The sequence below is a fragment of the Mytilus trossulus genome, chromosome 8, assembly GCF_036588685.1.
Source record: "Mytilus trossulus isolate FHL-02 chromosome 8, PNRI_Mtr1.1.1.hap1, whole genome shotgun sequence".
Lineage (NCBI taxonomy): Eukaryota > Metazoa > Mollusca > Bivalvia > Mytilida > Mytilidae > Mytilus > Mytilus trossulus.
In genome coordinates, this window is record NC_086380.1 from 76,456,069 (window position 1) to 76,472,630 (window position 16,562).

Here is a 16,562-nt window from a genome sequence, read left to right on the forward strand (position 1 = left end):
AGAGTAACTGATGAGTCTTGTGTAGCCGAAACGTGCATCTGACAAAAATACAAAATGTCAATCCTGGTATCAATGATGAGTTTATTGACATCCCTTTTTTTCTAGGTCAGATATTGCTAAAAAAATATATAAAAACAAAACAAAGTCATAAGAAACCCAAAACAGACAATATAACACAACAATGGATTCATGCGTATATTTTTTCATGAAACAATTAATGAGCTCATTCACCCAGTTTCATATCATAATACATGATGTAATATACAAATAACATTTTGCACGATCCGATTGAGGCAATGTTTTTTTTAATGATGTTTCAAATGTGTACTCGTTATGATAATATTAAAGGAGTAGGTTCAGTAAGACCTCTTTTTGGCCCCAAAATATAGCAGTTTTAAAAAATTGTGAAAATGTAATCTTTAAGCTATATTTTGGAAAGTAAAATGCTTCTGTTACATAAATATGAGCCGTTTTTTTACAATACAATGCAAAAGTATCCCGTTCTAGCATCAATAAGTCATGGTAAATTACTGAAATCTTCAAAATTTTAGCATTTTGGTTAATTTTTGGACGGTATCCGTCTAAAATGAAAGTGGCTGCATTCGTGTTCATTCATAACATTGAAATGTAAGTTGTATTTGATGATAATACAAAACATATATAAAGGTTGAGGATGAACACGGCATGGCAACTTTCATTTTTAAGAAAAACCATCTGAAAAGTGACGTTTTTTGACATATTTGATAGATTATTCATATTTAAGCTTGAATCAGAGCGTTTTTAATGACTTAATCAGTTAAAATCTTTCACAGAAACTAATTGAATCCGTTGAAATAGACACTTAAGTGTTTAAAAAGTGTCCAAAAACTTTCGTTAGATGAATTTGAAATTTGAGGCCAAAATCGGTCCTTATCGGACCTACTCCTTTAAAAAGGATCAAATTATTATAGTAATGAGTATTATTAAAACATAATCAGAATTTCCAACGTTTACTTAAGTTTATCAAGACGATTTGTTTATTGTACAGTATCGAACATGAATGGTTCAGCTGTGGTAGTTTAAGTCATATCACAAGATCGCAAGCAAGATTTATTAACCTTTTACTGCTAATCTTACTCATCATGGAAACTGGCTTAAAAAAGAATATGTAGACAAATATTATGATTGGGAGTATAATCAAACCACACTAATCCTTTATTTCAGAAGGTTTACTATGGCATCAGCTAGTTTCTGTGATCCTTGCTCTGAAGCTAATAAGTCATTAACAGCAACAAAATATTGCTCAGACTGTGAAGAAAGACTTTGTACAGACTGTGCAGAATCACATTGCAGATTTAAAGCTCTCAAATCTCACCATGTTATCGACCTGTCGTCCATTGGATCCAATATCCTTATGTCCGCGAAGAAAAACTGCAATGTCCATTCAGAAATGATATTGGATTATTACTGCACAGATCATGAGATCGTATGCTGTAGAGCCTGTATTTCTGATAAACACAGGCTTTGTCAGAACGTACTCCCGTTGGAACTTGCCTCGAATGATGTTAGAAAGTCTGCACTGTTTAACGATGTTATGGAAGACATGACGCATCTTATTACAACATTGAATGCTTTAGACAATAACAGACAGTCAAACTTACAATCAATAGAGAAATCCAAATCAACAATAACTAAGCAGATCCGAGCAGTGAAATCCAAATTTTTGAAACAAATTGACGATTTGGAGCGTGAATTAACAACCACTTTGTCATCTCTCCAACGAAAACATGAAATCGAAATCAACAAACAAAAGCAAGAAATATCGCAAGTTTTGGTCAATGTCATAGAAAATAAAAACGAGATGGATTTTTTGAGTGATCATGGATCTAAGAATCAGCTCTTTATATTCCTACGCCAACAAGTAACAAATATTCATAGCCCTGAGGTCAAGATTCAGCAGATAGTATCCGATTCACAAGAATTCGATATAACCTTTGACGAAAAGAAAGATGTTAAGCTTAAGTCTTTCGGGTCACTGTCAGAGTATGTTCAACAATGTCAAGTTCAATACAAACCAAGGAAATGTCAACACGCCCAGATAAAGGCAGAACCAATGAAATACATAATTGGGTTTGAGAAGAATACAGGATTAAAGCTTAAAATTGGCGAAACATATGCTCTTCAAGATGTAACAGTGACAAACGATAATAAGCTGCTCATTACTAATGCAGCATCATCCGATACCAAACTCTATGTTTACAGAGACTGTAAAGATTATGAGACAGAGATAACATTTTCCTCCGCACCTCATTGTGTTGCTGTGATACCTGGTACGGACAGAGCTGTTATTACCCTACATAACGAAAAGTCTATACAATTTATAAACACTACAAAGATGACAAAGGGCGACACAGTTAATGTTGGATTTTTATGTTTCGGTATTGCTGCTGGACGTGACAGAATTTACGTTGGTGGTCAAGGAGGTATTATCAAAACATTAGACACCAATGGGACACTTCTAAAAACGATTGAACAAGGATCTAATTGTATTTTCTTCATGGTATACAATGATTTACAAGATCAGTTGTTTGTAAGATATCATGACAAACTCCTTTGTATCAAATTAGATGGAACATTATTATACAGTAAGGATGTTTCAGGAGTAGCAGGTTTAACACTTGATCGACAAAGGAACATTTATTTTGGTGATTTTGGGACCAGCATCATACAGAGAATGTCATCAGATGGAGAGAATTATGAAGAAATGCTGAACCAAGACAATGACATTAACCGTCCGTATGGAATGTGTTTTAACAATGACTTCACAAAATTATTTATTATTAATAACCGTCACGAGTCCGTATCTGTATTCAAATGCAAATAAATATACATGTAAAACAACATGAACATTGAAAACCTATACCGCATAGCCAGCTATAAAAGTCCCTGAAATGACAAATGTAAAAATAGAATTTTTGTACATGGTAAATTAGGGAACTAACACAACATAGAGTAGGTGGCACATATTCGCCACGGACACATTTTTGCCGAATTGCTATTTTTCCTGTAAAGGTTTCGTGCCTTTTCTTAGTACATAGATGGTAGAGGCTGTTTGTTATTTTCGAATATATAAAGAAATATGCAGGCGTTTGGAATGTTTGTTTTGTTGCTATTATGTAAGATTAATATAGCAATCATGCTCAGTCTTAAAGTAAATATTTGTGAAAAAAATTAAATAGGAATTATCTCTCCAACTTATTAATGTAATTACATTCATTCGTTTTTATAATATACCATAATAATGAGGATTGTCATACCATACATTGCGTTGGAAATGTGTCCCCCATGGTACACGAGCAACTTTAATTTCACTCGAGTTTGCGTTCAGTTTTAGAACCAATGTTTTGATAATGATTCTTTTATTAAACTTTCATCAAGTAAAATTTCTGAATCTTACATTAAAAGCTCCAAACATTCGGTTGTAAGTGAAAATGAACGAACTATGCCTTCATTTAGCCGCAAGAAAATTAGTTATATGATAATAAACATTAAAAAGAGATATGGTATACAATAACACCAATGACTAAAAATGAAATGTAGTGGTGACTAATTATTTAGTTTTTACATTCCAAATCTGCTTAGTTCATTCGAAGTTTTTCGTTTTATTTGTTTGTAGGCTTTTTTTTTTATATAAATATAGGATTAATGTTTTGTTTGTCTTTCCCCGAACTGTATACCCCACCCCCACCCCCATCCCCAGATTCATATAGGATATATGTTGTTGATAGTTTCTTCGTGAACTGTAACGGCTGCAATTTGCGATCATTGAGTATAAATAAAAAGTGTAAAATCAACACGATAAGGTGAATAATTATACAATATTCCTCTTTCAGGTAGTACCTAAGACTGCAGGGAGATAATTCTGTAAAATCAGCCAAACGTTCTACACACTTTATAGTGTTAGGGAAATATTAAGGTTCTCAATGATCAAAATGTCAAACTGCTATATATTTATCCATTATTCCCAAGAAAGTGATTGGTTCAAGTTTTTTGATTTTATTTTTTTTCAAACTTTCATATAGAACTTTAACATGATCAACATTTTATCAAAATTTTATGAAAATTATACGAGCTAAATTAATTTTAGTCAAAGTGTTGGGTACAAACTTAATAGATAAAAAATATTGCATTGCTGTTTTCAGTATTGGAAAGTCGTGAAATTGAATGTTGGCTTTCACGCTTTGCTTTACTAATAAATTTTAAAAACATAAAAAAAGGTACCAATCAAAAGAGCCAGGATACGTTAGAAACCTTTCAGTAAATACAAGCTACAAATCTCACCAGTAAATTTCTTTTTATGTCATATCTTTAATGTTTATAATTTTGAGAACATCTTTTAATGATCGAACATTTGGTGTTGATGGGAGATCTTGTATTATTTTTCACAACTGTTAAAAAGTGAGGACGATTTATATCTTGATATTTTATGTATTTTGCTGTGGTCTCTTTTTGAATATAGGTATGCGGCCTCCAGTTGTCTTTAAACTGTATTTGTCGTTGACTTATTATCTAATTGAGATTAACGCAGATGGATTAACAAAAAATCATTTGGCCAATTGTATTTGTTGTTGACTTATTATCTAATTGAGATTAACGCAGATGGATTAACAAAAAATCATTTGGCCAACTGTATTTGTTGTTGACTTATTGTGTCATTGAGATTAACCCAGATGTTTTACCAAAAATTCAGTTGGCCAATTGTATTTCAAAATATCATCAAACGATCGTTATATTATACTCAACTCAAAAACTTTTTTCTCACCTCGATGCATCACAGCTGGATATGTGATATTTGTAATATTTTTTAGGAAATCACGTCTATGATAGTAACAATGGTTTTTTTATGTGGAAGGGATTGATATGCATTACTAGTATTCAATGCATGCTTTTTTATTCTATGATTTAAGCGTTTTACTTATAGATTGCCTTCGTCATAATAAGAACAACGTTTTGTAATATTCGTTGTTTTGGTTTCGTGTTAGATTAGCCTTTTTCGCATCTGTGTACAAAATTATCAGTCTGCTCTATTTTATGAGTTTTTGATATACAAGAAACATTACCTTTTTTGACTGAATTATTTCTTCTAAATCATATACATTTTTTTTAAATACACCAACACACAATGTAATTTAACAATGATTTCCGTCATTGTAATCAAATTTCGATATTGTGATACGCTACGTAGACTTCTCTGGGATGGATATAATCGTAGCTTAATCTAGCAGCCATTTTTATGTGAGTGGATCTCTGTTTTTATAGATTATGTGATTACGACCTCATTAATCAAGTCAAGGAGTATCATATAACGATTTACAAATAGCGGTTTGGTTTATAAAGTTGCTAAAGTTATCTTTCTTGAAACATAAGCAACTTCCATAACTACATATATAGTTTGTCATTGGCTCAGTTTTGATTAAAAATAAAAAAAAAAAATCCTACCTTTAAAAAAAATAAATCGAACCTTTTCAAGGCAACCACACATACACTTTACCGTACTATGTGCCAAACAAAGCATCTAGTTTCAAATACATAATGATACATTGCAATGTGACCAGTATAAATTCGAAGCGTGTTTATTTTTTATTGGTTAACTTTGGATCATTTGTCCCCTATTTTTGGTTTTCTGAAAAAAATACTGCATTTGCTCTTTACCGTAGTGTAATCTTATCTTAGATCACAATCTCTTCAATTTGCAGTAATATTAAGACTTTTGATTTTGCTATGCTTTACACTACTATTTCCATGCTCGTTCATATCTCATTTGTTTTTAGAAATTTCTCTATGGCATCAACTAGGTTCTGTGATCCTTGCTCTGAAGCTGATAAGTCATTAACAGCAATAAAGTATTGCTCCGACTGTGAGGAAAGACTTTGTACAGACTGTGCAGAATCACATTGTAGATTCAAAGCTTTCAAATCTCACCATGTTATCGACTTGTCGTCCATTGGATCCAATATTCTTACGTCTAGGAAGGAACATTGCCACATCTATTCAGAGATGCTTTTGGACTATTACTGCACAGACCATGAGATCGTATGCTGTAAAGCCTGTACTTCTAATGAACACAGGGTTTGTCAGACCGTACTACCATTGGAACTTGCCTCAAAGGATGTTAAAAATTCTACACTGTTTAACGATGTTACGGAAGACATAACACATCTTATAACAACATTAAATACTTTAAATGATAACAGACAGTCAAACTTACAATTACTAATAAATGCTGAATCAGCAATAACTAAGCAGACTCAATCAGCAAAATCGAAGTTAATGAAACGGATTGAAGATTTGGAACGTGAACTTACAGCACGTGTGTTAACTCTTCGACGAAAGCATGAGTCAGATATCAACAAACAAAAAGGAAAACATGAAAAGTCTTGGACGAATTAAAGGAAAACCAAAACGAAATGCATTTCCTGAAAGATCATGGGTCGAATAATCAGTTATTTATATCCTTGCGTCAGCAAGTGACAAATATTCACAGAACCGAGGCAAAAATTAAGCAGATACTATCAGATTCACAAGAAGTCGAAATCGCTTTTGATTCAAATGTAGAAAAGATTGAATTTCTATTGTCCCTTTCTGAAAATATGAAACCTTGTCAAGTTCGATATAAACCAAGAAAAATACAACAGGCTCAGATAATGACAGAACCAAAGAATCGCATTACTTTGTTTAAAAGGATACAGAATTGAAACTTAAAACTGGTGTATATAATCTTGCATGTGTAGCAGCGCAGTAACAGAAAATAATAAGCTTTTCATTACTTATGTATCGTCATCAGATCCAAAACTGTATGTCTATAGAGACTGTAAAGAGTATGAGACAGAGGTCGCTTTTTCCTTAGTCCTAGATGTGTTGCTGTTTTACCTGGTACAGAACAAGCCGTTGTTACACTATCAAACGAACAATCTATTCAATTTGTAAACACTACAACAATAGAAAAGGGCGAAAAAGTTAACGTTAGATTTACATTTTTTGGTATTGCTGCCGGACGTGACATAATTTACGTTGGGGTGAAGGTGGCACTATCAAACTTTTAGACATAAATGGGACAACTCTAAAAACAATTAATCAGGGGTCAGGTGATATTTACTTCATGTTATACAACGATAGGAATGAAACATTGATTATTAGATCTCCTAGTAAACTCCGGTGTGTGAAACTAGTACGGAAGACTTGTATATAATATGGATGTTTCTGGAACAGCAGGCATAACACTTGACCGCCAGAGGAACGTTTATTTTGGTGGTTATCAAACTAACAATATACAGAGAATATCATCGGGTGGAAAAGATTGTAAAGAAATGATGAACAAAGACAACGGCATTAAACGTCCGTATGGAATGTGTTTTAACAATGACTTCACAAGACTGTTTGTTATTAATAACGATTGCCAGTCCATATATGTATACACATGCACTGAGAAATTTGTGTGAAACAACATCAATACCTGACATTAGATTTTTATATCATTGTTAAACGTATATACATGAAACTTGCAACTTTTTTATGAGTTCTTTTCAATTTCAATTTTGAATAAAGAAGTAAAAGTAACAATATCATGTGGTGTTTTCCAACTTAAAGTCGTGTAACATGCATAACTATTATCTTGAAAACAAAAACGTATAAAATGAAAACTGTTTGAAATTTACAACGTCGTATAAACTAATATTTTCAATATTTCTGTCAGCACGTTTTATGTTGGTCATCATTGCAATATAATGTTTAGTTATGAAGTAACATTTAGTAAGTGAATTCGACTATGCTAAGTATTGATTGTTTGCAATACGTATTGACATTGAAACTAATCTTAAATTTAACGATGACATTGGAGAACTCTTTCCTTGTGGATGTACAATCAAAACCTTCTATATTTTCAAGTTAATAGTCCGACTGCAAAAAAGCCACGTTAATACCTGGAGATCTTGTCATAACAATGACCAACTAAGGCATTTGCTAGCAGTCAAAAGTCACAAATACCATATTACAAAGTACAACAACTCAAAAAGAACTTCCGGCTTTCGACGGATGCAAATAATACAAATGATGTCCATGCAAGAATATTGATAAGGAACTAGCCAGTTGAATCAAAACTAGATAATTTTGTAAGATTCATTTAAAAATTATGAAGAAGCACACGGATTTCTAATCATTTGGACAATTAACGATTTATTGATGATTGGTTGCCTAACGTTATGAGGCAATGATATTAGATCCATCCTCAGGTCACTTAAAATAATTGCTATTTTCACCACCATGTTGGGTACATTAACGTAAAAGAACGACTTTCCTTATAAGTGAAAGTAAGGAATGTTGCAATGGGTGAAAATCCTTATAAAACACGAAATTGCTTCTGTAACAGATAATCAGATACTTATTTTTCGACAAGTAAGGCTACTACATTGAATATCTATTAAGAACCATACTGAGTAACATAATTGTTGGAAGGATGGCTAAACATCAACCTTGGCATCTGTAGAAGAAAGAAGAAACGTAAAACTCAACATTCTTTACACCAAAGTAGCTATGTCGAAGATATATTGCCTAATACCAACGAAATTGTTTTCGAAGATTGTAAATTTGTTTGTCAAGCGTCTGATTAAAATCAAAAGGACGAGGCTTCAAACTTGAAAAAAAATCAATAGTGAAAGATTGAGGTCATAATTAAAATGAACAGATTTTTTTTGAATAATTTGCTAACATTTAGATTATATCAAGTCTTTTTTTAATGATAAAACTTGTGAATCATCAAATTTTCTTAAAGCTACAGGTTGTGCAAATTGTCAAATTGTCAAATTTCGGATAGCTGTTTATATGTCCTTTACGAAAAAAAAATATGAAAGCACTTCGTACATTTAATAACAGATATCTTCCCATATTATATCTTAAAATGCTTGGAAATTCGTTGTTTTATCTTTTTATCGCACAAGATTAATTTGTTCATGCATAATCTAAAACACTCAACTTTATTCTACATAAAGCACTAAACTTAATTCATACATAAATGTTTACACATGAATTGCTTTCCTTTCTCAAAACATCTAGACCGACTGTATTCTGCTATTTTCGACAATCGGTCACCCTTAACCAACAAAATGTATAAAAATAAGATTTGGTATGATTGTCTATGGGACAACTACCTTAAAAATACCTAATAACGAAGAATTTAACAAGTACAGGTCACCGTTAGGTCTTCAAAAACTTTTTTCCTAAGCACTGTTCTTTGAGTACCATTTTTTATAACAGTGAATTTTCATAGGTTTCTCTTTCCTCTCCTTTTTACCGGATCGGAATGAATTTCACATTTATTTCTATTACCGCTGTGAGAATAAATATGAACGTGGCAGCAATAACCTTCAGGAAAGTTGTGTGGAAAAAGACGATGTATCGGTCTACGGCTACAGATATTATCTCTTTTAGATCTACATGGAGTTTACAGAATAGAACATGATGGTCAAAATCTCTCGAAAATGTTAAAAAAAAGATACAGAAGAATAATCGACAGAAAAAAGAAACAGGGAATAAAAGGTTTCTCAAATTAAGTATAAGGAATAGAGAAAAATGGTAAATTCTTTTAAATAATACAGAAAAATCACTACCTATACGTTCTTACAATTAGTGTACATTGTAGGATGTGGCGTTTGAGTCCAAAACCGTAACCGCAGACGCCATATCCTAGGGTTGAACCATTCGACACTTGAATTTGGACGCGTACGTCAAGCCCTACAGTTGAACCATGTAACCCTTAAATCGGGACGCGGAAACCACAAACTCATGTTGGACCATTTGATCCGTAAGTCGGACCGCACACCATGATACCTTAGTGTTGGTCCAGTCAACCCTTAAACCGGGACACTTTTTTTTTTTTTTTTTTTTTTTTTAATTAATCAAAGTTTTATTGCACTTTTGCTGTTAACTATTTACTCAATCTACAGCTTCAATTAAGTATCCCTTAAATCAGTCATTGAATATTTAGGGAAAAATATTTAAAAAGTAAATCTATAAAGTTAGTTGTATTTATTACATACATAATAGCAGTTTTACAGAGTATAATTTCATACCGGAATACGGTACGTTTCTTAACCTAAACTGTATATGATTTATTCATTGAAGCTTCACTGAACAGTGAAATTGATGATGATCCTTGATACTAACAGCATGACCGGGACACTGATAGACGCCACACTCTAATATTGGACCAGTCAACCCCTATATTCGGACACTGACGCCATATTGATTTGGCCATATCCGAGTATTGAATAATTCTTCCATCAACCATAGTGTTGAACCATTCTTCCCTCAAACTTTAAACTTCTTCTAACTAAATAGTAACCCTTTAAACCCAACCACTAAACCATAAATCTTTAGTAATTCTGAAAAGGAAAAATTTGCACAGCAATCTGGCGCATCTTCATACACCACTTCCTTCGCCAGCTAAAGTAACACGGTGTTCCATTTCAAAGTTCGGGCTCATACACCACATCCTACACTACTACATTATTGGTTTGTAGTCATAAACTCACTAAAGACAACTTGCTTAAAATTGGACAAAAGACTCATCCGCGGCGTTCGAATTAAAATACTTCGAAGGATACGTTTCATAGCTAAAATATTAAGATAAGGAGCATCACACATTGACCTTTTATCTATGAACTATGTATCATGGTATCTATGTCACTGTAAACGTGATTAGATGGCAATTTTGAGTGGAACATAGTTCAGAGTCATATAGATTTTACTCGATAATTGAAAAAAAAGTATGTTAAATTGGAATAAAAATGTAATACTAGTATAGAATAAAAAATAAAAATTGCAACGATAATGTTCCGGAGAACAACAGTCATTATTGTTGTAATGCCTTGATGTACAAAGAGACTCTCAAAAGCCTGAATCGCTCACCTGTAATTGTTTCCTTAAATTCCCGACATCCCGAAGTTCGAAAAAAAAGAATTCCCGGATACCGAAAGTGTCAATCCCGAGCTTAAAACACCCGATTCCGGAGTTCCGATAAAGGTCCTATCACCCCTTAATATTGGCCTACTACTTATGGTCCCCTTAAACTGATATAATCCCAAACTGATACATGTAAACTAAGCAAAATTTTCAGTCAACAGACCATGATTAAGGGGACAGAGCCATGGAAATGAGATATGTCAATGCTTATCAGTACAACTGGATACCAAATATCATTGACCCATCACTACTAGCAGTTTTCCATAAACTGACTTTTAAAAGGGCATACGATACAGTTACAGGGGAGGTAATGACGTTGCTAATGTAAATTGTTATTTTTGCGACATCAAGCGGTGATTTATCGGAAAAAGGTGCTGTTTTCGGCTGATGTTTATCATTCAAACGGATTTAACTTGAAAACGAGTTCATTGGCCCCTCTTTTTTAAAATGACATTTGGTTTGTTTACGTAAGAAGATTATGTGTACCAATTTTCATGAAAACGTAAAAAGTTCATTTTTTAAATTTAATTAATATACAGCATGATCAATTGATAAATTTGAGTTATTTGTAAAAATAAATGTACAAATTTATGCACTCGTTATATAACATATAAATTACAAATAATTTAACAAAAAACAGATCTTATTTATCTTTTAAAACAAAAAAAGCTATGCATTTGTATCGAAAGGAAAAATACGTCAACTAATCCGTATTTTGAGGAAATATCTGAAATTTGAACCTCAATTTACTCAAAAAGTTGTACATAAAGGTATATTTTTTTATTACATATTTGATTTTATCAGGTAAAAACAGCCTACATGCAATTGAATACGGGATCTCAAAACTGTATCGTATGCCCTTAATTACAAACTAATACAACAGACCATGTGACTGAGGGGTTAGGGCCAAATAATCTCTATGGTAATGAGATGTGCCACTTCTAATACAACTGCATATTTTAATTATCATTTACCTACCACTAGTGGTTCACCACAAACAAGACTTAATCACAATCTAATACATTAATTGTTGACGCCGCCGCCGACCACTATGTTCTATTTGTAGCCATGGTGGCCATGTGTGTTGATGGATGAACACTTTGGATAATGCAATGTATAAACTAGATACCCGATATAAGGAACCGTTACATTCAGTTTAATTTTGAAGATATTTGGCCCAGTAGTTTCAGATCGTTTCAGAGAGGAAGAATTTTGAAAAAGTTGACAACGACGACGCCGACAACAGACGAAGGTTAGGACGCAGACGGACACGCCAAGTGATGACATAAGACATGATGCGTCTTAGAAAAATGTGCTCAATGCGGTTTACTCCTGGTTTGCCCACTTTTAATCCTACCAATTATCTAATAGCAAAGAAAACAAAAAAGACAAAAGGTTTAATGAGCATACAATTGTATAGTCTGTTCCAACTTAGGTATATAGTTTATCAGTGTTTTTCTACTATATTTACTTATTTTTTATTATGTTTTTTCAAGAAAAATGATAAATAAATCAAATAGGTTTTCTCTCAATAATTTGATATCAATTCAATATTATCATATAACATACAACTAAAGACAAAACAATTGAATGACATTCAGTGATAAAAGTGTCTTCACATTTTTTTAGTTTCTGAATGATTTTCATGATATAAATACTGCAATACAAATATTGCAAACATAATTTATATGAAATATGAATCAAAGTGTATTAATGCATTACATAGGGAATAAATAAACCACTGTCATGGTAAAATAAGTAACAAGGTGTACCATGGGCACTGTATATATACTAAAGGGCAATAGAATATTTTATATATCATATCAATTTGACAAAAGTGGCAAAATATTATATTGAAATAGACACTAAAACAAATATTTCATTAAGTTGTTCCATTGAAATTGAGATGACGGGATGCTATGTCAGAATAGTATATCACTCTGACGATTCCTTGTCGGTATCTGGTGTCTATTACTTTGAATCTTCTTCTTTTTGGTGGGCGGGCTCCTCCTGCTGCATACTGGATAACATTTCTTTCTATTAATGCCTGGTACTTCTTTATTTACTCATTTATCTCGTAGGATGGGCATGTTGGAGTCTCATTATAATTTTGAAGTTCCATAAAAGCGATATACTTCAACCCAGAATTCTGTGACATAATCAGTCAATAATGGCGTAGCAAGTATTTTGTCAGCTTCACCAATGTCTTCTAAACTTTTTTGCAAAACGTCCTCAACGAGTTGGGGTGGAACAAGAGGTTATACTGCGGCTCGTCTTTTAAATCAAGTGATGTTTCATTTTCTTTATCCTACGTTTGTAGTCAAAATTTATGTGCCTTTCAACAAATACACTAAATGAAGTTGGGAATACCATCTGTGTTGTTGGTTGCTGTCTCATATTTTTTTTCTAAATGAAGCTGTTACTGAATATGTTTAGCAATGTATCCTTACTCAACTTCTGTTTTGTTTTAAAAATAAGAAAATGCTACCTTTCAGAGCTCTTAGAGACAGATTTACTGTTCAAATTGTGCATTTGTTAAGCTGCAGTTGCATTTATATTCTATTTGTTACAACTAATTGGACATTTGTTATATTAATTTCAGAGCAGAGTATTTATTTAAATAATTAAAATATATATATTATACTTTAATTTATCATTTTTCATAATGTGACAACAATTAAAAACTTTTTGTTAATAAATTATAAAAGTAATACACATTTTTGCCTTTTTTATATTTGTCAATTTCAATACACTTTCCTTCAAAATTATATCAAATCAAAAATATCTTTGCACAATTTTCTTGAGTTAATAGCAGAATATACAATGCAGTATCTTTAATTAAAAAAAATGTAAAATAAGAGGTATAATGTCAAATTCTGCACATTTTCCTGCTCAAAAATATTAAAATAAAAAATATTTTTGCAGATTTTCATTGATTTATTAGCAGGATATTGTATCATTTATATAAAAATTACAGGTAAAATAAAAGGGACTTTTATTTAGAAATAAACTATAATTGTTAAAACAACAATTCCCCCTATGTTTACATATGCATGTTATTAAAAGTGAGCAAACCAGGATGACACCATTCAATGCGGTATGGGCTTTGCTCATTGTTGAAGGACATACGGTGACCTATAGTTGTGAATGTGTCATTTTGGTCTTTTGTGGATAGTTATTTCATTGGCAATCATACCACATCTTTTTTTTTAGCAACGCGTTTTCCTCCTAAGTAATCGTTTTGTTTCAAAATAGTTTTTACAACTGGGTGGAGGTTCAGGGGAAAACTATGTGAATTAAGTTTTTTTATCCTACAATGAAGAGGGTCTCATTGGGGGTTCCGATCCCGGATTCCGCTTACTGTTTTGTCAGATTCCCGTATCCCGCTTACACTATGTACGTCATTTCCCGGGTCCCGCAAGACCTTATTTCCCGTTTTGACGATACAATCATTTGACTTTCACGTTTCACGTATCACGCTTACAAAAAATCGGCAATCCCGCATCACGCTTATACCCCAATGAGATCCACAATGGACTTCAAATGTTGCCCTTTACATATGATATGGCCAAAACTATATTGAAAATAAAATAATATCTCATTATTTTACACATAATTATAAGTTATGTGGAACCACTAGTACTGTTAGAGTATCAAGAAACGTTTAAAACAGGTTGAGAATTTCATGCATTATAAGTTCTGTCAAAACTTTTACAGAGTGCGGAAACATTTCCGATGTTGGTCCCGATAGTATATATTTATCATGACGTCATTGCACGCAAAGCCTTGGGTTTTCAGGTAATGTTTAGTTTTCATGCAATCAAATAAATTTATACCTGTATATGATTCTATGCAACGGATGATTTTAAAGCATAAAACTGAAAGAGGATCAGAAAGGGTTTCTTATCGTCGAGTTGCAATTGCGCGTTAAGAGTCATTAAGAAAGTCGAGTTTCGAGTTACTTTCTACGAAGCCGGTGTGAATGAAAAGGTAAACAATCTTGAAATCTACTGAAAATAATTTTTAAAAATGGGACAAAGGAACCCCAGCGGCACCCTCTATCAACTTATTTAAAATGTGTAGAAGTGCCCCCCTTTTTCCTCCCCAAACATTAATATGACTGATATTGATTTCTTGATTTGTAACTCGAAACTCTACTTTCGTATCTCGCAACTCTACTTTCGTAACTCGCAACTCGACACTAACATGACTTATAACTCGCAACTCAGTGGCGGAACCAGGACTTTCCATAAGGGAGGGGCCACTGACTGACCTAAGGGGGGACCCGCTCCAGTGATTCCCTATATAAGCAATCAAATTTTTCCGGCCATGAAAAGGGTGCCCCCCGCCACACACACACACTTGGATCTGCCCTATGCAACTTACTCGACAACAAGTGATTATCAAGTTAGATCACTAGTATTCCGTTGAAATGTAAACATAGACATAACCCATAAGTAATAATAGGTCACTGTACGGACTTCAACAATGAGAACAAAACAAAACACAGTGTATATACATACATTTTGTACCGATATGAAAAATGTAAAACAATTCAAACCAGAAAAATAATGACCTATAATAGTACACTTTACGAAAAAAGATATATAAAAGACTTGAACCAACGACACTTATTGAATCCTAGGGTCATACAGAATGTGTTCGTAAGCACTCGTGGTCAACCCTCTGGATACAGCGTTGTAACAGCGCAAGATACGAATAAACTAAAAAAAATCAAGAGCAATTATGTCTGAACTTAATAAATCGGAACGCGAAGCAAAAAAATAACCAACATTAACAATATCTGATACAATGCATTGAGTTAATCGTAGTTAAGTCAAATCTAGAACATAGATAATTATTACACATGTTATATGAGAAACACCTATGGGGAGTTTATATATTTATCAATAAACTGGTAATTATTGCTTTATCTTTTATATGATTTTAGGGTTTAGCATGTGAGTGGAATTTTGAAAATCGTAGTTCGAAAGTGAAAGTACAAGCCTTATTAATTATTTAAACGTTGACCAGAAATAAGCATGTCTCTGAAACTTAAACCTTCCGATATCCATTTTAGTCTGGACTCCATTTCAAATATATTTGGAAAGACAACCCAGCACCGGAATACATATATTGGCGAAACACTAGATGAACTTTTACATGGGACAGCCACAGTATTCAGTATACCAATAATTAGCGTGTTTAGGTATAAAGGTAAATGGTTCACTACAGACAATCGCAGATTGTGGGTGTTCCGAAAGGCCGAAGAATTTGAAATATTACGCTTAATCCCAGTTTTGAAAACGTTTGACTTTGATGCAGCTAAGTTCACTACAGGTAACGGTGGATTAAATGTTCGTGTCAGGAGAAATGACCCCGGTGGACAAACATGGCTTCTTCTGGAAGATGAAAGGTCTAGAAACAAGTATGAAAACTATACTCATACTTTAACACAAACAAATATGTGTGAACAGAATATTCCCAGACATAAATCTTGCGATGGTAATCAAACTTATTCCAAGGCTTTGAAAGAAAATATTTCCTATTCAGATTTAGAAAAATGT

General features: G+C 32.9%; 1 protein-coding gene across 1 annotated transcript; it reads left to right on the forward strand.

Moving 5' to 3' along the window:
* Positions 1 to 1,429: 1,429 nt before the first annotated feature.
* LOC134728022 (uncharacterized) lies at positions 1,430 to 2,863 on the forward strand. Its single transcript, XM_063592421.1, has one exon. The coding sequence runs from the start codon at positions 1,430 to 1,432 to the stop codon at positions 2,861 to 2,863; it is 1,434 nt and encodes a 477-aa protein (XP_063448491.1).
* Positions 2,864 to 16,562: the final 13,699 nt, after the last annotated feature.